General features: G+C 44.0%; 1 protein-coding gene across 3 annotated transcripts in view; it reads right to left on the bottom strand.

Annotated features, from left to right (window-relative positions):
• LOC139530621 (kinesin-like protein KIF13B) overlaps positions 1-24,193 on the bottom strand; it is an 87,037-nt gene that overhangs the window by 56,912 nt on the left and 5,932 nt on the right. For all 3 annotated transcript variants that reach the window (XM_071327192.1, XM_071327193.1, XM_071327194.1), the window contains exon 3: positions 22,509-22,602. In XM_071327192.1, coding sequence (XP_071183293.1) covers positions 22,509-22,602 — 94 coding nt within the window. The remainder of the gene's footprint in view (positions 1-22,508; positions 22,603-24,193) is intronic.

Here is a 24,193-nt window from a genome sequence, read left to right as displayed (position 1 = left end):
TACCGTTTCAGAAAGTTGAAGGAAAATACAAATCACTGATGCATTTTGTTAATGTCTTATGAATAACTTGGGCAAAGGTATGCATTTTCTAATAAGTTCAATACATTTGGTTGATTTCCAATTAAGTTCAATACATTTTTGAATATTGTTGAATTCTGTTTTTATGTCTAGATTCCGTGATTCAGTCCACGTTTTCCACAAAGCAGATTTTATAGGGTCCTACTTCTTCAACACACACATCACCCTTTTATCCCTGCCAACTCCCTTCCTAAACAATGTAGCCTAGCTAGAGTTACTTTGACCTCGTCCCAGCACAGTGACTGCTCCCTCTAGCCCAATGCCCTGATCTTTTCTTATCAGACCAACCCACAACACATGACCAGAGCCAAAAAACATTATACAGTAAGGTGGACTACCACGCCTATATGGATGGTTAGGTAGGGGAAACACTAGACAGTACTAGGTTCAGGTGAATTCTATAAAGAGACCGTATCAGGGCTCTCAAACCCTGTTTGAGTAGGTTTTTGCTCCAACCCTGGGCTTAACTCTGATAGCCACGGAGGGAGGGAGGAAGGCGTAGGCGATGGATGGATGGTCGGAAAGTGGAAGTATTTGGCAGCTGCTTCCCAGCCCTCACCCCACCACTCTCCACTCCACCACCAATCTACCCTCGCCCCACTAGCTTGCTCATCTCATCCCCTGGTATTCCCACCTCCCAGCCAGGCCTGGCTCCAGCAAGCTGTTGCAGCAGACTGACATGTTGTCTCAGCCTGCCCGAGTCTGGGTACTGAGGGTAGAGGACATCTGCTCTGCCAGCTTAGCAGCATGCCAGCAAAACACACCACCTGCACCCATAAAACATTATGGCCTTATGGATGATGATATGTGGGGTGGAAAAAAGGTTGTCTGATACGGGCTGGGAAATCATTGTTAATGGTTCCATCCAAGTTGCTGTGTGTGTGCGTGTGTGTGTTTGTTTACTCCCATTGGCAGAGCTGTGACCACCAGGTAGGCTAGACATACAGTACCAGTCAAAAGTTTTGACACACATACTCATTCAACGGTTTTTCTTTATTTTTACTATTTTCTACAATGTAGAATAATAGTGAAAACATCAAAATTATGAAATAATGCATGGATTCATGTAGTAACCAAAAAAGTGTTAAACAAATCAAAATATATTTTAGATTCTTCTAAGTAGCCACCCTTTGCCTTGATGACAGCTTAGGACACTCTTGGCATTCTCTCAACCAGCTTCACCTGGAATGCTTTTCCAACAGTCTTGAAGGAGTTTCCACATATGCTGAGCACTTGTTGGCTGCTTTTCCTTCACTCTGTGGTCCAATTCATCCCAAACCATCTCAATTGGGTTGAGGTCGGGTGATGGGGAGGCCAGGTCATCTGATGCAGCACTCCATCACTCTCCTTCTTGGTCAAATAGCCATCACACAGCCTGGAGGTGTGTTGGGTCATTGTCCTGTTGAAAAACAAATGATAGTCCCACTAATCGCAAACCAGATGGGATGGCTTATCGCTGCAGAATGCTGTGGTAGCCATGCTGGTTAATTGTTCCTTGAATTAAAAATAAATCACTGACAGTGTCACCGACAAAGCACCCCCACACCATCACACTCCTCCATTCTTCACGGTGGGAACCCACACATGCAGAGATCATCCGTTCATCTACTCTGCGTCTCAAAGACACGGAGGTTGGAACCAAAAATCATAAATTTGGACTCATCAGACCAAAGGACTGATTTCCACCGGTCTAATGTCCATTACTCGTGTTTCTTGGCCCAAGCAAGTTCTTCTTATTGGTGTCCTTTTGTAGTGGATTCTTTGCAGCAATTCAACCATGAAGGCCTGATTCACACAGTCTCCTCTTAACAGTTGATGTTGAGATGTGTCTGTTACTTGATCTCTGTGAAGCATTTATTTGGGCTGCAATTTATGTGGCTGGTAACTCTAATGAACTTATCCTCTGCAGCAGAGTTAACTCTGGGCCTTCCTTTCCTGTGGCAGTCCTCATGAGGGCCAGCTTCATCATAGAGCTTGAAATGTTCCATATTGACTGACCTTCATGTCTTAAAGTAATGATGGACTGTCGTTTCTCTTTGCTTACTTGAGCTGTTCTTGCCATAATATGGACTTGGTCTTTTACCAAATAGGGCCATCTTCTGTATACCAACCCCACCTCGTCACAACGCAACTGACTGGCTCAAACGCTTTAAAGAAAGAAATTCCCCAAATTAACTTTTAACAAGGCACACCTGTTAATTGAAATGCATTCCAGGTGACTACCTCATGAAGCTGGTTGAGAGAATGCCAAGAGTGTGCAAAGCTGTCAAGGCAAAGAAAGGGTGGCTACTTTGAAGAATCTAAAATGTATTTTGATTTGTTTTACACTTTTTTGGTTACTACATGATTCTATATGTGTTATTTAATAGTTTTGATGTCTTCACTATTATTCTACAATGTAGAAAATAGTAAAAAATTAGTATGTGTCCATACTTTTGACTGGTACTGTAAGCAAATGGATCAAGCCAACTTCCTTGATCCTGTTCTAGAAAATTCTTAGAATAGAAATGTCTTACAATCAAACTCGGGAGACTAAAACAGAGGATTGTCGTGTCACAAAAGACCTACCATTCACAGGGAAAATCTCAATTGCATTTCCATGATTCCTTGCGTCCTCGCCTCCTTCTCAAAACCCATTGAGATCGTTCTCCACTGACCTTCTCCTCCAACGGGAGCCGAGGAGAGAAGCGAGGAATCAAGGCAACTTTGTGGGCTTTCACACCGAATTGGTTTGGAGCGTTTTTTTTCAAAACTCTGGTGTGTTTACCCCTTAATTCGGTTCATTTGGACTCCTCACTTGGGAGCACACTACACAACAACATACAGTGGTTCACTCAAAAAGAGTGGATTCAATTTGTACGGTAGTGCAGTACGCTACAGGTGAGAACGCAGTCCAGACCAAACAAAAAGAAACGGAGTCGCACAGTATTATTGGTTGTTTGACTGCAAGCATTTTATGAAATGCACACAGCATCATAACTTGATATCTCTGAAACATTCAGTGAGTAGCAACACATTTATGAACGCATCTGATGCAGATTAGGGGAGATGGGGCTATCTGATGCAGATTAGGGGAGATGGGGCTATATCGGGGATATAGGCTACTGAATAAAGCCTATTCACGTAGCAGTTAGTGGCTATTCCCACATGTTGTTGGAAGACCAAAGAGAAAGTAATATGAGAATTCGGACACACAAGTGATGCTTCGTGATAATCATAGATGGATTTAACACCAGCATTTTTGTCTAATAAACAAATGACTTGCATGGACAGAAGGTTTTGTTTAGGAATTTTTGTTTGTTTGATATGTGAAAAAAATGAAAAAACTACAACGTAATTTTTTAAATTTAACTTCTTATGGCTGGGGGAGTATTGAGTAACTTGGATGAATAAGGTGCCCAGAGTAAACTGCCTGCTACTCAGGCCCAGAAGCTAAGATATACATATTATTAGTAGATTTGGATAGAAAACACTCTGAAGTTTCTAAAACTGTTTGAATGATGTCTGAGTATAACAGAAATCATATGGCAGGCAAAAACCTGAGAATAAATCCAACCAGGAAGTGGGAGATCTAAGGTTTGTAGGTTTGCCTATCCAATATACAGTGTCTATGGGGTCATATTGCACTTCCTAAGGCTTCCACTAGATGTCAACAGTCTTTAGAACCTTGTTTGATGCTTCTACTGTGAAAGATGAGGCAATGAGAGCTGGTTGAGTCAGGGGTCTGGCAAAGTGCCACGAGCTCACTCAGGCGCGCCCCCGTGAGAGTTAGGAATTCTCCGGTTGAAACATTATTGAAGATTTATGTTAAAAACATCCTAAAGATTGATTCTACACATCGTTTGACATGTTTCTACGAACTGTAATGGAATTTTTTGACTTTGTCTGGCCTGCGCGTCATGAATTTGGATTTTGGAACTAAACGCGCAAACAAAAAGGAGGTATTTGGACATAAATTATGGACGTTATCGAACAAAACAAACATTTGTGTAACTGAGATTCCTGGGAGTGCATTCTGATGAAGATCATCAAAGGTAAGTGAATATTTATAATGCTATTCTGACATCTGTTGACTCCACAACATGGCGGGTACCTGTATGGCTTGTTTTTGTGTCTGAGCGCCGTACTCAGATTATTGCATGGTGTGCTTTTTCCGTAAAGTTTTTTTGAAATCTGACACAGCGGTTGCATTAAGGAGAAGTTCATCTAAAGTTCCATGTAAAACACTTGTATCTTTTATCAATGTTTATTCTGAGTATTTCTGTAAATTGATGTGGCTCTGCAAAATCACCGGATGTTTTGGAGGCAAAACATTACTGAACATAACGTGCCAATGTAAACTAATATTTTTGGATATAAATATGAACTTTATCGAACAAAACATACATATAGTGTGTAACATGAAGTCCTATGAGTGTCATCTGATGAAGATCATCAAAGGTTAGTGATTATTTTTATCTCTTTCTGCATTTTGTGACTCCTCTCTATGGCTGGGAAAATGGCTGTGTTTTTCTGTGACTAGGTACTGACCTAACATAATCAGATAGTGTCCTTTCGTTGAAATCGAACACTGTGGTGGAATTAACAAGTTTATCTTTAAAATTGTGTAAAATAGTTGTATGTTTGAGGAATTTTAATTGAGATTTCTGTTGTTTGAATTTGGCGTCCTGCACTTTCACTGGCTGTTGTCAAGTCGATCCCGTTAACGGGATCTCAACCGTAAGAAGTTAACTCAGTTTTGAGCTATAGTTCAAATCAATGTGTGGGAGTTTATTGGCCGGGCTGTTAAGTTCAATTCATGCCCCAATTAACCCAAGCACTGGACTGGTGTAAATGAAGCCAGGCATCGACTTCTGGAGGCAGGGGGGAATCCTCTTTACTCTCCTGTGCAGTGCTTTGTTTCCTGTCATTCAGGCCAATAGATTTCCTCCTGTCACAGTGTCACTGTAAAACTGTCAGTGTTTTTTTTATCCTCAATTTGGGATGGGGCTTTGCTTTCACAGCAGCTGCTGGGCTGGCATTCCCCAACACACAACATTGCACACACACACAGAGCATGGTTTATATAGGCCTGGCTACATACCACGAGACAGCCACAGGGTGGAAGACATGGGAGTTGAATGTAATCCTCTAGGATTTATTCCAGTACGTGATAGTTTAGATTGTACAGCTGTAGTAATAGGACTATCGGAAGAATCTTCGGACGACTGGCCTTGGGCCTAGAGTTGTATATCACGTCTAAAGCCCCAAAGTAATCTAGAGGCTACACACACACCACAGCCACAAAACATACCACAACAGTGTGTCATGAATCTCTCACTACCCAATTCGATCTAAAAGGCTGCACCATACACCACAAAACATTTTTTTTACTGGCTGTCAAAAAGTCAGCGTTGCCATTTCTTAATTAGGTTTATGAGATTAAATACAGTAAATCTGAAAGGCTCTGCTCAACTGAAGCCAAACAGGTTAGCATAGTTCTAGTGGAAGCTACACCACACTGCGTTGTATGCCATTGCCTCGTGAGTAAATCTGATCTGAAAAAACATTGTAGGCTATTCCGTCAAATTCTCATCTTATCTGGCGGATTTTAAATGATCCTTTTGTGAAGTGCAGCCGGGAACTCTGTAGATGGCGAATGGTGGGATCGATAAAACCAGAATTGGAGGATACTCAATCATTGTTTAAATCTCCAGTTTGGGAACATTTTGGCTTCACAGTCAATAACAACAGTGATGGAGAGAGCTAGCTAGCTAGCTATATACAGTACCAGTCAAAAGTTGACACAGCTACGTATTTTCTTTATTTTTACTATTTTCTACATTGTAGAATAATAGCAATGACATCAACACTATGACATAACACATATGGAATCATTTAGTAACCAAAAAATTGTTAAAAATAAATCAAAATATATATTATATTTGAGATTCTTCAAAGTAGCCTCCCTTTGCCTTGATGACAGCTTTGCACACTCTTGGCATTCTCTCAACCAGCTTCATGAGGTAGTCACCTGGAATGCATTTCAATTAACAGGTGTGCCTTACTAAAAGTTCATTTGTGGATTTTCTTTCCTTAATGCATTTGAGCCAATCAGTTGTGTTGTGACAAGGTAGGGTTGGTATACAGAAGATAACCCTATTTGGTAAAATATTTCAGAGGCAGTTTGGAACTCGGTAGCGAGTGTTGCAACCGAGGACAGACGATTTTTCCACTTCACAATAACTGCACTTACAGTTGACCGGGGCAGCTCTAGCAGGGCAGAAATTTGACAAACTGACTTGTTGGAAAGGTGGCATCCTATGACAGTGCCACGTTGAAAGTCACTGAGCTCTTCAGTAAGGCCATTCTACTGCCAATGTTTGTCTATGGAGATTGCATGGCTGTGTGCTCGATTTTATACACCGGTCAGCAACGGGTGTGGCTGAAATAGATGAATCCACTAATTTTAAGGGGTGTCCACATACTCTCGAGATTAGTGTGGAAGAACTTGACTTGCCTGCACAGAGCCCTGACCTCAACCCCATCGAACACCTTTGGGATGAATTGGAATGCTGACTGCGAGCCAGGCCTAAATCGCCCAACATTATTGCCCGACTTCACTTAACCTAACGGCTGAATGGAAGAAAGTCCCCGCAGCAATGTTCCAAAATCTAGCTGGCTACATTATTTCTATGATAAACATTAATATGATGGCCATGCAAAAGCTCATTTACTTGTGTGGCTTCCAGCCAAATAGCGTTGCACTTCTGTTGTCATCTGATGAAAATGAAGCTATATTCTGCCGAATGTGTTGAACCAATGTATTTTCTGTGAAGGATAACTATAGTTGCATGTCCCTGATCACTCTGTTGAAGCAAGAAAACACTTGACTTTCAATATAAAATGTGAGTGAAATGGTTTAAAAATGCAGATTCTTTTTGATGGTCTGTTTTGAAAATGTTGATTAATCAACTCTAACGCGACCCCTGCATATCTACCCCTCATCCCGCCACTTCTCTCCTCCTCCATAGCGCCGAAGGCTCAAAACATCAACCTCCATCTCTTCTCCTCTATTTCACTCATCCCTCCATACCTCCATGGCACCTGTCAGACCAGGCCGGATGGAACCAGATATGATGAGCACTACAGGAAAAACAAGGCATAGGCTGGACGCACGCACGCACGCACCTAGGGCTTTGACAGTCATGGAATTTTGAATGCCGGTTATTGGTCAGCCAAATGACTGTGGTTACAGTAATAACCGTTTGAATAACCGTTTGTTTAATTTTTAAAGACACACATTTTCCTCTCCTCCGCTCCTGACTGCATGTGCTGCTGCTGCAGGGAGGGGGGCGTTGCCTAGACAACCCAACTCGTTTGCTACAACACATTACTTGTTTCAGCCAGAAGTTTAAAAAAAAATATATATATATATTTTTAAAATTCATCACGTTGCAGAGTCCATGTTACAGCAGAAACGGACTCACCCGCACGAATGCCCGGCCGTTCCGTCTTCAGTCAGCTTTTCTTTCCACCAAAAAAGTCAGAATAATAAATATGTATTTTTTTTAATAGTTATGACAGTCTTCATACATAACTGTCAGTTACACGGTTATACAGTAAGTGTACCAGACCTAACACACACACACACACACACACACACACACACACTAAAGGGAAAAACAAACATAATTAAAGCAAACGATTGTCTGTCAACAATCTAAAAACACACACACACAACAGCAGGAAAACACACAAGACACCCGTTTCCCGTAATCCATGAACATTCTTCCATTGAAAATGCTTACGCTGCACCTTTTCAGCTCTTTATTAAAAACACCCAAAACTCTGACCGCAGGCATTGGGACACGTCATTTGACTGACACTAGGCTACATAGAACAACTGACTTGACATAGGCCTGTTTCCCAGGTGACTCGAACTTTCATGGCATTCTCCTTAAAAAGAGAGCTACATCACTGTGTGATTTACACTGCCGTTAGGACTGGGCCTAACTGGAGTGTAAGAAGGTAGGGGAGGCTTTGAACATGTCTCTTAAAAATGCTTCCTGTGTTTTCCATCAGGTCTCTCCCTTCTTTTCATCTCCAGCTTTGCATTTCACACTCGTCTCATGTCTTCCAGACCAGGAGCCATGCCTTGTATTAAGGGTGTATTGGTTCACCAAAACACACGGTTCGGTACGTATACAGTGATCCCTCGCCACTTCGCGGTTCACTTATCGCGGATTCGCTATTTCGCGGATTTTCATAATGCATTTTTTATTTTTTTTTGGTGCATTGTGCTCTGCATTCTGATTCGCTAAAAACTCACTCCCGCTTCTTGTATCAAAACATGCTACGAATTGTGCTATCATTTTGTCGTCTCGTGCAGTTATGTGTACGTACATAAAACAGCTTGGCAAATTTACATTAAGTTGGCCAGGAAGGAAGGAAGGACTAACGCTTGGTCGCTTAGCAACCATGGTGCGAATGGCCACTGAACTTAAGCGAGTAGCTGAGGAATGGGACCCTTTGATGAGCCGTTCATTACAGTTCTCCAACGTAATCGATGGTGGCATGTCGGTGTACAAGGATCTTTTTGCAAAGAAGAAAAAAGAGCGACAACAGCTGCCTATCACTATGCTCTTCTCCCGAACAAACACACCTGCACCGCGGGCTTCAGAAGAAGAGAACACTGCAGAGCGCAGTCAGGATGCAGCGGCCCAGTCTGAAGAGCAGTGAAACGGCCTACACGTGAGTCACTGTATTTGTATACATGTAATAGTTGCTAATTGTAAAAAAAAAAGAAGTTTTCTATTTCGCGGATTTCACTTATCGCGGGTCATTTTCGGAACGTAACCCCCGCGATAAACGAGGGATTACTGTAATGGTTTTGGAATCACGGTTCGGTTTCTGTACAGCGGGAAAATGAAATGCTAACAGTTACTGTAGTTCATTTTTGTTTATTAAAGAAAACACAGTGTTGCTATTCCTGATTCCATATATGATCAAGAGTCATATAATGGCTTATGAGAGCACAATCAAGAAGACTTTGTATTTTCTTCAATGAAAACATACGATTACTCATCAACAACAACACTAACATATCTATTTATATCTTCATTCATTCGGGTTCACAGTGCGGAGCCGAACCGAGGTCCCCGTACCGAACGGTTCGGTACGAATACGTGTCCCGTTACCATGTATACCCTCATTTTACACACACACGCCACGTGTGCACATAAGTGAGAGAAAACCCACAGCCAAGCCCAGCATTTCCACTCGCCCAATTTCTTCCAAGAGTTCAGTGAAACACTGTATAGTGCAGTGAGTCAGTAAAAAACCACAGCACAGCTCGATCTAACCAACCCTCCCCAATGCGTTGCTACTATGAGTCTTTCTTGCCCAATTTCTTCCAAGAGCTCAACGAGTGTTGAACCACTCTGCATGGTACAGGCCAGAGAATAGAACCCTCCCTCCCCACAGCCATAACCAGCTCGCTGAGAAGTTGACATCCTGCACACTGACACATGTCACAGCAAATCAGGGGCTGGGAACCAGCGCTAAGTTTGGGGGGGGGGGGGGGTTGGACCCCAGAGGGCTGCGAGTGTCACTGTCCCACACCCCAGTCACACACCGTGTCACGTGACGCAGCATGCCGGCCAATGAGAGGAGAATGCGAGGCAGTCAGGAGACCCGGCGCACACTGCTCTCTTCTCTCTTTCGTTCTCTGGTTCTCTCTGTTGCGATCAGCGTCGTTTAAAAAATGAGTTTACGCGTGGATGCGCATCGCTGGCCGCTCGCTCCCCCTTCTGTGCTGTGAGTATGGAGAGGGACGAGGTTTAGCCTGTGCTACAGCCTACTAGAGGTAAGGGTTAGGGGGGACACGGCTGGGGAGGGTGAGGAGCACTAGGGAGTGGGGAGGAGGATTGGGTATTTTTAAATTCTCCTTTATTTAACTAGGCAAGCCAGTTAAGAACAAATTCTTATTTACAATGACGGCCTACCCCTGCCAAACCCTAACCCGGGCGACGCTGGGCCAATTGTGCGCCGACCTACGGGACTCCCAATCATGTCCGGTTGTGATACAGCCTGGAATTGAACCAGGGTCTGTAGTGACGCCTCTAGTGACGCCTCTATGCAGTGCCTTAGGCTCCCGAGTGGCGCAGTGGTCTAACTGGGGAGGGGTAAAGAAAGGATAGGGCAGGGGGCAGGGTGAGGAAGCATCAGATAGGGATAAGGATGGAGGACCGGGGAGAAGGGTTAAGGAGGGCTATATGGGGACTGAAGTCAGGAGGGGGGCTGAGGGGACTGTACTGTACTATTGACCTAAATAGTAATCCCACACCTACAGCAGAGCAGACACATTCTAAATGAATGAATATGCGTGACAAACAACAGAGTGGGGCCCGCCTGTCTTGGGTGGCTGATCATAATACTACTGTAAATAACAAGCAGCGGTCAGGGGTCATGGGTCAATGGACTAGGCCTTTGAGGAGATCATCAACTTTAAAGCTCACCCACTTAGGAGAGGCCAAGCGAGTTTGTGTTTACAATAATTTCCAAAAATTGTGCCTAAATTGTGCTTTTAGATTAATCCGACTACATACAATTAGAAAGAGGACTTATGTGAACAACGCCTCCATACGGGGACATCATTGTGTTGGCTAACACAATGAGGCCAGATAACAGATAAAGCAACACCTCACGGCACAACGCCTCTCCCCTATTTGACCTTGACTGTTTGTGTGTATTGATATGTAAGCCTTTTTTTAAATTGATTAGTTCTGTCCTTGTATATTAATTTGCATACCGCCCAAACAGATCCACAGATGATGCAATCTCTATTGCACTTCACACTGCCCTTTCCCACCTGGACAAAAGGAACACTTATGTGAGAATGCTATTCATTGACTACAGCTCAGCGTTCAACACCATAGTACCCTCAAAGCTCATCACTAAGCTAAGGATCCTGGGACTAAACACCTCCCTCTGCAACTGGATCCTGGACTTCCTGATGGGCCGCCCCCAGGTGGAGAGGGTAGGTAGCAACACATCTGCCACGCTGATCCTCAACACTGGAGCCCCTCAGGGGTGCGTGCTCAGTCCCCTCCTGTACTCCCTGTTCACCCACGACTGCATGGCCAGGCACGACTCCAACACCATCATTAAGTTTGCAGACAACACAACAGTGGTAGGCCTGATCACCGACAACGACGAGACAGCCTATAGGGAGGAGGTCAGAGACCTAGCCGGGTGGTGCCAGAATAACAACCTATCCCTCAACGTAACCAAGACTAAGGAGATGATTGTGGACTACAGGAAAAGGAGGACCGAGCATCCCCCCACTCTCATCGACGGGGCTGTAGTGGAGCAGGTTGAGAGCTTCAAGTTCCTTGGTGTCCACATCAACAACAAACTAGAATGGTCCAAACACACCAAGACAGTCGTGAAGAGGGCCTATTCCCCCTCAGGAAACTAAAAAGATTTGGCTTGGGTCCTGAGATCCTCAAAAGGTTCTACAGCTGCAACATCGAGAGCATCCTGACTGTTTGCATCACTGCCTGGTACGGCAATTGCTCGGCCTCTGACTGCAAGGCAATACAGAGGGTAGTGCGTACGGCCCAGTACATCACTGGGGCTAAGCTTTCTGCCATCCAGGACCTCTACACCAGGCGGTGTCAGAGGAAGACCCTAAAAACTGTCAAAGACCCCAGCCACCCCAGTCATAATTGGTACCGCATGGCAAGCGGTACCAGAGTGCCAAGTCTAGGACAAAAAGGCTTCTCAACAGTTTTTACCCCCAAGCCATAAGACTTCTGAACAGGTAACCAAATGGTTACCAGGACTATTTGCATTGTGTGCCCCCCCAACCCCTCTTTTTAAGCTGCTGCTACTCTCTGTTTATCATATATGCATAGTCACTTTAACTATACATTCATGTACATACTACCTCAATTGGGCCAAACAACCAGTGCTCCCGCACATTGGCTAACCGGGCTATCTGCATTGTGTCCCGCCACACCCTCTTTTACGCTATTGCTACTCTCTGTTCATCATATATGCATAGTCACTTTAACCACATCTACATACTACCTCAATCAGCCTGACTAACCGGTGTCTGTATGTAGCCTCGCTACTTTTATAGCCTCTCTATAGCCTGTCTTTTTACCGTTGTTTTATTTCTTTACTTACCCATTGTTCACCTAAAACCTTTTTTGCACTATTGGTTGGAGCCTGTAAGTAAGCATTTCACTGTAAGGTCTATTCGGCGCACGTGACAAATAAACTTTGATTTGATTTGGAATGTTCAGTATTATGTCATGTTTCATGTTTTGTTTGGACCCCAGGAAGAGTAGCTGCTGCTTTCGCAACAGCTAATAGGGATCCTAATAAAACACCAAAAATACTTCTGGATATTTTTCCATGCAGAGCTACGTTTGTCCCATGTGCAATAAACAACTTGTCAATATAATAAGAAGAATGACATCTTAAGAGTTTGAGCCAAGGTCTGACTGAACGAGTAAACATTGAACTCTGACACTTACGCAAATAATACCTTACGTCACTATGCAAACTACACACACACACAATGCAAACTCCAATGCCGGCAGGATATGAGTGAGCCAGCCAGCCATCCACCCAGACAGGTGTTCAACAATAGACAGCCAGCCAATCTTGTTATCAGAACAGAAAGGGAGAGATGAGTCTAGAGCAGTGGTGCCAGCACGTCGTCAGCAGCCTGACTGTCACTGAGTCATTTATGATACGGTGTGCAGCTGGTCGGCCATATTGGATCAACAGTCACCCTCCCATCAGAGGTCCTCTGGCCTCGCTGCTGTGTGTTAGTGCTGGCACAATTATCGTATAACCGACGGCTATGGATGAAGACCATCATGAAAATAAAATAATCGTCATAAACAGTTTATGCCATAACATGGACTCTCAACCATTTTCACGTGTGAGTTCCAAATATCTCTAACGGTTGCCCCAGCGTGAGTTTTTTTTATGCACGTAATGTCAGAATGCACTCACTGTTCCAAAATGTGATTGTTACGCAACAGGATAGTTAACCCGCGCCGCCTTCAAACCAAGGCACACTGCCTGCTAATTATCTATAGGCTGTTTCACATAAGTAGACCATTTCACTGTTGCAGACCATTTATGTTTGTACTTTTTACCCCTTTTTCTCCCCTTTTTCTCCCAAATTGATTGTAATAGACGCGTGCGTAAAATACTTTTTTGAAGGTTGTACTGATTATGATGAGCTAATGCAAAGCTATTTGCCGGCTATGTGTAGCGCCATGTTTGTTGGTCCTACAATGCTTTTTGGTTGTCATGTCAGACAAAAGATGTTATAACAAGGTATAGTTCAAGCACTTATGGTGCTTTCAAGACAACTGTGAACTCTGAAAAATACTAGGTCAAATCATGACGTCAGTGATCTTCAGGTTGGAAAGTCGGCGCTCTAGAAAGAGGCCCGAGTTCCCGAGTTGGAATTCCAAGTTGGATGACCGTTCAAAATTACTTTTCCCAGTCGGAGCTCGAACGCACTGAAGTCGGAGATTTCCCAGTTCCCAGTATTTTTTGCCAGCTCAGATTCCCCTTTCCAGGGGATTTATTTTTATTTAGCGTATTAACTTCTGTGTTTGCCCCCCATTTATTTATTAATCCCCCATCATAGTAATATTTCCTATATCATATCCCCCCACGATACCTTCCCCCATTTCTACCCCACATGGACTTGAAAACCTCCCACAAATGAAATGAACCCCTCCACAAACGGTTTCATCCATGCCTAGCTTTCACGCTAAGGTTAGGCTTGGCAGTAGGTTTGTATTTGGTGTGATGATCTGTAAGGTGATAACATTTTATTTGCTTTGTGATTTGTCAAAAACAGTAAATGACTTGTCAAGTCTTGTGCTCCTGTTCTTGTATATACTAAAAAGTACATTGAAGGCCTCCCGGGTGGCGCAGTGGTCTAGAGCACTGCATCGCAGTGCTATGCTGCGCCACCAGAGTCTGGGTTCGCGCCCAGGCTCTGTCGCAGCCGGCCGCGACCGGGAGGTCCGTGGGGCGACGCACAATTGGCTTAGCGTCGTCCGGGTTAGGGAGGGTTTGGCCGGTAGGGATATCCTTGTCTCATCGCGCTCCAGCGACTCCTGTGGCGGGCCGGGCGCAGTGCGCGCTAACCGAGGGGGGCGGGTGCACGGTGTTTCCTCCGACACATTGGTGCGGCTGGCTTCCGGGTTGGAGGCGCGCTGTGTTAAGAAGCAGTGCGGCTTGGTTGGGTTGTGCTTCGGAGGACGCATGACTTTCGACCTTCGTCTCTCCCGAGCCCGTACGGGAGTTGTAGCGATGAGACAAGATAGTAATTACTAGCGATTGGATACCACGAAAATTGGGGAGAAAAGGGGATAAAATTTATTTTAAAAAAATAAAATAAAAATAATAAGTACATTGAAGAAGATTTGTAATATGCTGAAAAGTGGCTAAGTTCATATTGGCGCAGCCATCTTTGACTTTGATTACTTGCGTCTTATAGTGAATGGCATTCTGGGATAAGGGAGTTTTCGCCAAGTCAAACAAACAAACAAACAAACATGGCTGCCATCAAAGAATTCAGCTGCTGTTTGCTTAGCTGACACGCATCTCTTTTCTAAACAATATTACATTTAAGATGGCGCCGACAGAGGGCTGCCTCGCTTCTAGTTCTTCGGAAACTTTGCAGTATTTTTTTTGTTTTATTTTATTTCTTACATTGTTAGCCCAGAATATTGTGTTATTACATACAGCCGGGAAGAACTATTGGATATCAGAGCGGCGGTAACTCACCAGTACTACGACCAGGAAAAATACTTTCCCGAAGCGGATCCTTTGTTCGCACCACCCAGGGCAATTGAACTGATTCCAGAGGCCAACCCAAAACAACGCCGGCGGAAAAGAGGGAATCAGAGTGGTCTTCTAGTCCGAGGCGGGCACACCACCCACCGCTTCCGAGTATATTACTCGATAGTGTTCAGTCCCTGGATAACAAAGTTAACGAGATCAGGGCAAGGGTTTCTTTCCAGAGAGACATCAGGGATTGTAACATACTCTTGTTTCATGGAAACATGGCTCTCAGGATATACTGTCGGAGTCAGTCCAGCCATCTGGATTCTCAGTTCATCGCGCCGACAGGAATAAACATCTCTCCGGGAAGAAGGGCGGGGGTGTATGTTTCATAATTTACAACTCCTGGTGTAATTGTGATAACATACAGGAACTCAAGTCCTTTTTTTTCACCCAACCTAGAATACCTCAAATCAAATGCCGACTGTGTTATCTCCCAAGAGCATTCTCTTGATTATAGTCACAGCCATGTATATCCCCCCTCAAGCCGATACCACGACAGCCCTCAAGGAACTTCACTGGACTTTATGCAAACTGGAAACCATATATCCTGGAGGTTGCATTTATTGTAGCTGGAGATTTTAAGCAAATGTTAAGAAAAAGATGCCTAAATTCTATCAGCATATCGACTCGCGCTGTAAAACACTAGACCACTGTTACTACAACTTCCGGGATGCATACAAGGCCCTCCCCTGCCCTCCTTTCAGCAAATCTGACCATGACTCCATTTTGCTCCTCACTTCCTATAGGCAGAAACTCATACAGGAAGTACCTGTGCTAAGGATTATTTAACGCTGGTCTGACCAATCGGAATCCATGCAAGATTGTTTTGATCACGCGGATTGGATATGTTCCAGGTAGCTTCCGGGAATAATATTGACGAATATACTGAAACGGTAACTGCCTTTATCAGGAAGTGTATAGGAGATGTTGTACCCACTGTGACTATTAAAACCTACCCTAACCAGAAACCGTGGATAGTTGTCAGCATTCGCACAAAACTGAAAGTGAGAACCACCGCATTTAAACATGGCAAGGTGACTGGGAATACGGCAGAATACAAACAGAGTAGTCATTCCCTCCGCAAGCCAATCAAACAGGCAAAACGTCAGTATAAAGACAAAGTTGATTCAACGGCTCAGACACGAGACTTATGTGGCAAGGTCTACAGACAACTACGGACTACAAAAGGAAAACTAGCCAGGTCCCGGACACCGACATCTTGCTTCCGGACAAGCTAAATACCTTCTTTGCCCTCTTTGAGGATAACACAGTGCCAACAACGCGGCCCGCTACCAAGGACTGTGGGCTCTCCTTCTCCGTGGCAGACGTGAGTAACACATTTAAACGTGTTAACCCTCGCAAGGCTGCCGGCCCAGACGGCAACCCTAGCTGCGTCCTCAGAGTATGCGCAGACCAGCTGGCTGGTGTGTTTACGGACATATTCAATCTCTCCCTATCCCAGTCTGCTGTCCCCACATGCTTCAAGATGGCCACCATTGTTCCTGTACCCAAGAATGCAAAGGTAACTGAACTAAATGACTATCGCCCTGTAGCACTCACCTCTGTCATCATGAAGTGCTTTGAGAGACTAGTTAAGGATCCTATGACCTCTACCTTACCTGCCACCCTAGACCCACTTCAATTTGCGTACCAACCCAATAGGTCCACAGATGATGCAATCACTATCACACTGCCCTATCCATTCTGGACAAGAGGAATACCTGTGTAAGAATGCTGTTCATCGACTGCAGCTCAGCATTCAACACCATAGTACCTTCCAAGCTCATAATTTCCCTGGGTCTGAACCCCGCCCTGTGCAATTGATTACTGGACTTCCTGATGGACTGCCCCCAGGTGGTGAAGATAGGAAACACCTCCACTTCACTGATCCTCAACACTCAGCCCCCTCCTGTACTCCCTGTTCACCCATGACTGCGTGGCCAAGCACGCCTCCAACTCAAATCATCAAGTTTGCAGACGACACAACAGTAGTAGGCTTGATTACCAACAACGACGAGACAGCCTACAGGGAGGTGGTGAAGGCTCTGGGAGTGTGGTGCAACAGCGCCTCTTCAACCTCAGGAGGCTAAAGAAATTTGGCTTGTCACCGAAAACCCTCAAACTTTTACAGGATGTACAATTGAGAGCATCCCGTCAGGCTGTATCACCGCCTGGTACGGCAACTGCACCGCTCGCAAGCACAGGGTGCTACAGAGGGTAGTGCGAACGGCCCACTACATCCAGGACCTATATAATAGGCGGTGTCAGAGGAAAGCCCATAACATTGTCAGAGACTCCAGTCACCCAAGTTATAGACTGTTTAAGCGTTACCGGAGCGCCAAGTCTAGGACCAAAAGGCTCCTCAACAGCTTCCAACCCCAAGCCGTAAGACTGTTCAACAATTCATAAAAGTGCCACAGGACAATTTACACTGACCCCCCCCCCTCACTTTTTTACACTGCTGCTACTCGCTATTTGTTTGTTATCTATTCATAGTCACTTCACCCCCACCTACATGTACAGATTACCTCAACTAGCCTGTACACCCGCACACTGACTCAGTACCGGTGCCCCCTGTATATAGCCTCGTTATTGTTATTCTTATTGTGTTACTTTTTATTTCAGTCTACTTGGTAAATATTTTCTTCTTGAACTGCACTGTTGGTTAAGGGCTTGTAAGTAAGCATTTCACGGTAAAGTCTACACTTGTTGTATTCAGCGCATGTGACAAATAAAGTTTGATTTATTTGATTTGACCTACAGCACCAGATGTCACAGGAAGGCCAAAAAGATCATCAAGGACAACAACCACCGGAGCCACTGCCTGTTCCCCCCGCTATGATCCAGAAGGCGAGGTCAGTACAGGTGCATCAAAGCTGGGACTGAGAGACCCTGAAAAACAGCTTCTATCTCAAGGCCATCAGACTGTTAAATAGCCATTGCTATCACAGAGGCTGCTGCCTATATGCACAGACTTGAAATCATTGGCCACTTTAATAATGTAAATGTAATAATGTTTACATATCTGGCATTACTCATCTCATATGTATATACTGTATTCTATACTATTCCATTGTATTTTGTCTACGCCACTCTGACATTGCTCGTCCATATATTTATATATTCTTAATTCCATTCCTCACTTAGATGTGTGTATTGGGTATATGTTGTGAAATTGTTTGATATTACTCATTAGATATTGCTGCATTGTCGGAACTAGAAGCACAAGCATTTCGCTACACCCGCAATAACATCTGCTAAACACGTGTATGTGACCAATAAAATGTGATTTCTCACCAGAGATGTGGTACATTGTAAACAAATCTAAGTCGCTAACTTATGTTTAGTTTTTGTCAGCGCAACCTGTTATTTAGACTGGTTTATGGATTGAGTTTAGCTGTGGATGTGTTCCGTGTTGTTTGGATGATGAAGATCGCATTTATCTTTTACAATAAAAGGTGAAATTGTGGAATAAAGTTCAGACAACAATGATGTTTAGATGCGTTTGTTGCATCATATGTTCTGTTGCTACTGTTCCAATCACATTTGTGATCATACGCTGCAGGGACCACCCAACAATGATCACAAATGTGTCCTTGTACGCATCAAAGGGTTAACAACGTCATGAAATTTGGTTGCCTCTTGCTGAAACAAACAAGGTGTCATAGCAAACAATGAATAGAATGGGCTTGGAACCTCTAACTGTGGCAATTTGAGTTGTAAACTCATGGGTACACTCACAATGGCTGCCTGGTATTGTGATGTAATAATTTCCATGGTAATGTAGAATGTTCATTCAAATTAGTTAACTGATGTGACTGATGCATTGGAATGTACTTTTTGTAATAACTTATTTAATTTGTAAAGCGCTTTTCTCAGACAAAGCGCAAACAAAACAAAAATATATATATTTTTTAAATCAGGTGAGTTGAATCAACTAATCACAGCACATATTGATGGGTACACATTGTGGTTTTACTTCCTGCTTTTACTGCTTTTCCCCTATAGGTACACTATGCACACCATTATGCAATCATTGACGTTCTATTCATTCTATTTCTATGGCAGCACATACCGGCAGGAGTGGAGGAAAATATAAAATATGCATAGAAAACACACACACACACACGTTTGGGGTCACTTAGAAATGTCCTTGTTTTTGAAAGAAAAGCACATTTTTTGTCCATTAAAATAACATCAAATTGATCAGAAATACAGTGTTGACATTGTTAATGTTGTAAATGACTATTGTAGCTGGAAACAGCTGAATTTTTATGGAATATCTACATAGGTGTACAGAGGCCCATTATCAGCAACCATCACTCCTGTGTTCCAATGGCACGTCAACTAGTCTAAAGGCCAGTTTTATTGCTTCTTTAATCAGGACAACAGTTTTCAGCTGTGCTAACATAATGGCAAAAGGGTTTTCTAATGATCAATTAGCCTTTTAAATGACGAACTTGGATTAGCTAACAACGTGCCATTGGAACAAAGTTTGCTGATAATGATATTAGATTAATAGATATTCAATTTTTTTTAAATTATGTTTTTAAATTAGCCGTTTCCAGCTACAATAGTCAGGTACAACATTAACAATGTCAACACTGTATTTCTGATTAATTTTATATGATTTTAAAAATGGACAAAAAAAAGTGCTTTTCTTTCAAAAACAAGGACATTTCTAAGTGACCCCAAATTTTTGAACGGTAGTGTATATACACATACACACACAGTGCATTCAGAAAGTATTCAGACCCCTTGACTTTTCCACATTGTTACTTTACAGCCTTATTCTAAAATGGATAAAATTGTCCCCACCCCCTCAAATCTACACACAACACCCCATAATGACAAAGCAAAAAACAGATTTTTATACATTTTTGCAGATTTGCTCAAAATAAAAACACAGAAATTACATTCACATAAGTACTCAGACCCTTTACTCAGTACTTTGTTGAAGCACCTTTGGCAGGGATTACAGCCTTGAGTATGACGCTACAACCTTGGCACACCTTTATTTGGGGAGTTTCTCCCATTCCTCTCTGCAGATCCTCTCAAGTGCTGTCAGGTTGGATGGGGAGCGTCGCTGCACAGCTATTTTCAGGTCTCTCCAGAGATGTATGATCGGGTTCAAGTCCAGGGTCTGGCTGGGCCACTCAAGGACATTCAGAGACTTGTCCCAAAGCCACTCCTGCATTGTCTTGGTTGTGTGCTTAGGGTCATTGTCCTTCTGGAAGGTGAACCTTCGCCCCAGTCAGAGGTCCTGAGCGCTCTGGAGCAGGTTTTAACCAATGATCTCACTGTAGTTTGCTCCGTTCATCTTTCCCTGAATCCTGACTAGTCTCCTAGTCCCTGCCGCTGAAAAACATCCCCACAGCATGATGCTACCACCACCACCATGCTTCACCGTAGGGATGGTGCCAGGTTTCCTCCAGATGTGCCGCTTGGCATTCAGGCCAAAGAGTTCAATCTTGGTTTCATCAGACCAGAGAATCTTGTTTCTCATGCTCTAAGAGTCTTTAGGTCCCTTTTAGCAAAGATGAAGCGGGCTGTCATGTGCTATTTACTGACGAATGGCTTCCTTCTGGCCACTATCATAAAGCCCTGATTGGTGGAGTGCTGCAGAGATAGTTGTCCTTTGGGAAGGTTCTCTCTGTCAGGTTATGGGGTATTATGTTTAGATTGATGAGGAAAAAACGAATTAACACATTTTAGAATAAAGCTGTAACGTAACAAAATGTGGAAAAAGGGGTCTGACTACTTTCCGAATGCACTGTATATATTTGAATAATTTTGGGGGGCTTTTCAAAATGGTTATTAGAGACCTCAGTCATTTGGCTGGCCAATTACAGTCATCCAAAATTCCATGACCGTCACAGCACTAGTGTGTGTGTGTGTGTGTGTGGCCAGTGTGCATGTATGGTGGTCTTCATCTATTGAAGGTAGTGCTAGATAGGCAGTCCTTGTACAGTCTGAGCGTGGCCAGTTTGTCTCAATGGAGGTGGAGCACAGTCAGTCCCAGCCAGGGACATTCAGGGAGTGTCAATGTACTGTAGGCCTATTGAACATTCATTAGACAGGCCCTATCTGACATGATCATTTTCCACTCATGAATCATGATACATCAGATCAGCCAACATAGAAGGTCCAACATGCATCGACACGACAGAGGGCTATCCCTGATTCTAACTATCGCTAGAGGAAACAACACATAGGGAGAACAAACCGAAATCGTCCATTAAACTTTAACAAGACACGGGAGCAGAGACAAAACATTAGCAGTTCAACGTCCCACTAGTCCCACACACATTCGATAGATAGAGAGATCAGTCAGACAGGCAACACAGTCCCGCCCTCCACACGCTGGCACGCAGGAAAAAGACAGGGGAGTGGATGGATATTATAGGCCCTATAAAATACCCGTTTTGTTTTTCCCCAAATTCCGTTTAATTGTTTTTCAAAGGGTTAAGGTCTGGATGACATGGTCGCCAGGTGTACAGTGTTTCCTCCGACACATTGGTGCGGCTGGGTTAAGTGGGCATTGTGTCAAGAAGCAGTGCGGCTTGGTTGGGTTGTGTTTCGGAGGACCCACGGCTCTTGACCTTCGCCTCTCCCGAGTCCGTACGGGAGTTGAGGCGATGAGACAATTGGAAACCACGAAATTGGGGAGAAAGAGGGGTACAAAAAATATATATATATAAAAAATAAATTATGTTGTCTGGATTCCGAGCCCCCCCCGCCCACCCACCACCAAAGATAAACTAGGTAAAACACTGGGCAGTCATGTGAACTCGTGCCATTGGAGGCATCTGGGGCCCTGGGAGTCTGTAGAGGCTCTATGGGAGTGAGCGAGGAGAGCCTCTACTCCATTCATCTCTTCATCCCAGCAGCAGGTCCCACAACACGAACCCAGCTCCACCATTAAAGTGTCTGCAGTGTGAGGGCAGCAGCCAGCTCCATCTTTCTCCTCCAAGTTTAAAACCTGGTCCACCCACCAACGCTCACACCATTGTCATCCGAAGGAAAATAAAGGGAAATGAAGAAAAGAGGCAGAGAAAGAGAGAAATGATAGCGCTTCCCTTGTTTACCCCCATAAAAGTCAGCCGGGGATCTTTACTGCCGACAGATGCTAAAGCAAACATGCTTTTTTTCTTTCTTTTCTTTTTCCTCACTCCCTAGCTTCTCCAAATGTAATGGGGTTCCATGATCGCAAGGCGTTGACCCCGCCGTGACCTCCCCCTGCATTGTCGGGGCAACGGAAGGGTTGAGATAAAGAGAGGAAGTCAGTCGGAGGAGAGTTATGCTCCAACACACGGAAGGATGAGGAGAGGAGCAGCAGGCAGCCTGGGCTGTCTACCGACTTACAGAGACACACACACTCTCTCCACACAAACAAACATAGACCCCCCCCAAAATCATTGTTCACTCAGCAGGTGACACAGACTGTCGACACGCAAACACAGTCATGCGACATTCTCCAAATCCCTTTACTGGACTCAAACTCGTTCAACAGCTGAAACTGATTCCCATGGGCACACACAAAAACACACACCAACCTGGAGTCTCCCTTGCCCAGGTTTCCACCACCTGGGTGAAGGATGGTCTGGTTGCCTTCCATATCCACAATACATTTTGTGTTCAGGTCCTTTTCTGTGAGAGGGAGAGATGAAATAGAAAAGGTTCAGAACAACGTCCAGGTGCAGGGTAGGTACATATTCATGGGACTAGAAAGGAGAGTACCTGTACACTGTTTTACTTGCCCCAGGCCAAGACAGAGTTTAATGCAGTCACATTACATCAACAGGGTCATCGTCAACTTTGAAAGCATTTAAGTAGTGTGAAGACAGAGAGATGCACATATAGGCAATGTATAACATAGGGTTCTGCCAAGAAAAATAAACTTTTGTTCAGTGATTGGTGGGTACTGGGTAGGCATCGGCCCAGGCTTGTTGCCTTCTATCTTGGAGGTGAGCTGTAACTCAATTGATAACTGTAGAACAAAGTGTCTAAAACCATTAGTCCTCCTCACACAAATGCCCTCATCACATGACTTGGGACACTGACTCAATCACACTTTGACCCTGACCCTCTGGTTCCAAACCATGACTTAGCTTTTGTCTCTGAGGCCAAGTGTTATCACTCACACAACTCAGGTTTGGCCAATACAAGAAAGAGAGAAATGGCCAAGCAATGCTGGTCCAAATGGCTCAGTACTACTTAGTAGATTGGTCATACTGCTGACTATGGCAAAAAACACAAGGTTGTGGGTTCAATTCCTGCAAGGGTCACACAAAGGCTACTAACAGATAATGTAGCAGGCCTATATTGCATTAAGTCACTTGTGAGTCACATTCACTGTAAACATGTCTGATGAATGACCATGTAAAATGTTACTTTATCGAAACTGGAGGGTGAGAACTTATATTTTTTTCTCCATCATAGAAAACCCATTAAATATAATTTGCTGAATTCCAAAACTGCTCTGTGGACACAATGGGTGTGCCATTATTTTTGGCTGCCCTGTTAGTTAGCACATTGTAGCTAGTGCAGCCCAGCGCTGCCATATGGAAGCCTAATAATAGCAGCATTAATTATTGGGCTCTCCATCTGTACTGCTGGCCTAAATGTGGGCTCGTCCCCTTTCCACACTGTCAGTTTGCTCATTTCAAAATTGTCCTAGGGAACAAAACACTTCAACGGTATTATGATTTAGCCTAGATTTCCTCTGTACTTACTGTACTGTGTCTAGAACATTATTCCTCACCGACTGCATTCTTATAGACGTTGTTATTATTATTATTAACCAAACAACCAGTTCATTATTTTCAAAACCCTGTGTTTGCGCTTGACCCTTGGGGTCCAATATTCACAATTCCTCACATTTTTAGCATCGACAGGAATGCACACAAACAAAGAGGCCAGTAGACAAGACAAACTCACACAGACACCCAAACAAAACATTCACTACTTGGCTATGTAAACAACCACACACATTCAATTTCAAACACATCCATGAAACGATAAGTGTGTCCAGAGGAAAGATCCATGATCCATGTCAATGCAAATTGCATAGAGGGTTTTTTGCATAGGGGAGTTGCATGGAGAGGTAGCACTACCCTATGGAGGCTGGGGCACAGAGGGGGTGGGAGGGACCTTCGGATGAGTAACTCCGGCTGGCTGCAACCCTTCTCCCTCAGAGGAAGCACGGGCTTCCTCCCTCTTCCCTTCCTCCCTCCATCCA

The sequence above is a fragment of the Salvelinus alpinus genome, chromosome 9 (assembly GCF_045679555.1).
Source record: "Salvelinus alpinus chromosome 9, SLU_Salpinus.1, whole genome shotgun sequence".
NCBI lineage: Eukaryota > Metazoa > Chordata > Actinopteri > Salmoniformes > Salmonidae > Salvelinus > Salvelinus alpinus.
The sequence above is the reverse complement of the archived record's forward strand: the minus strand, read 5'-3'. Positions and strand labels throughout refer to the sequence as shown.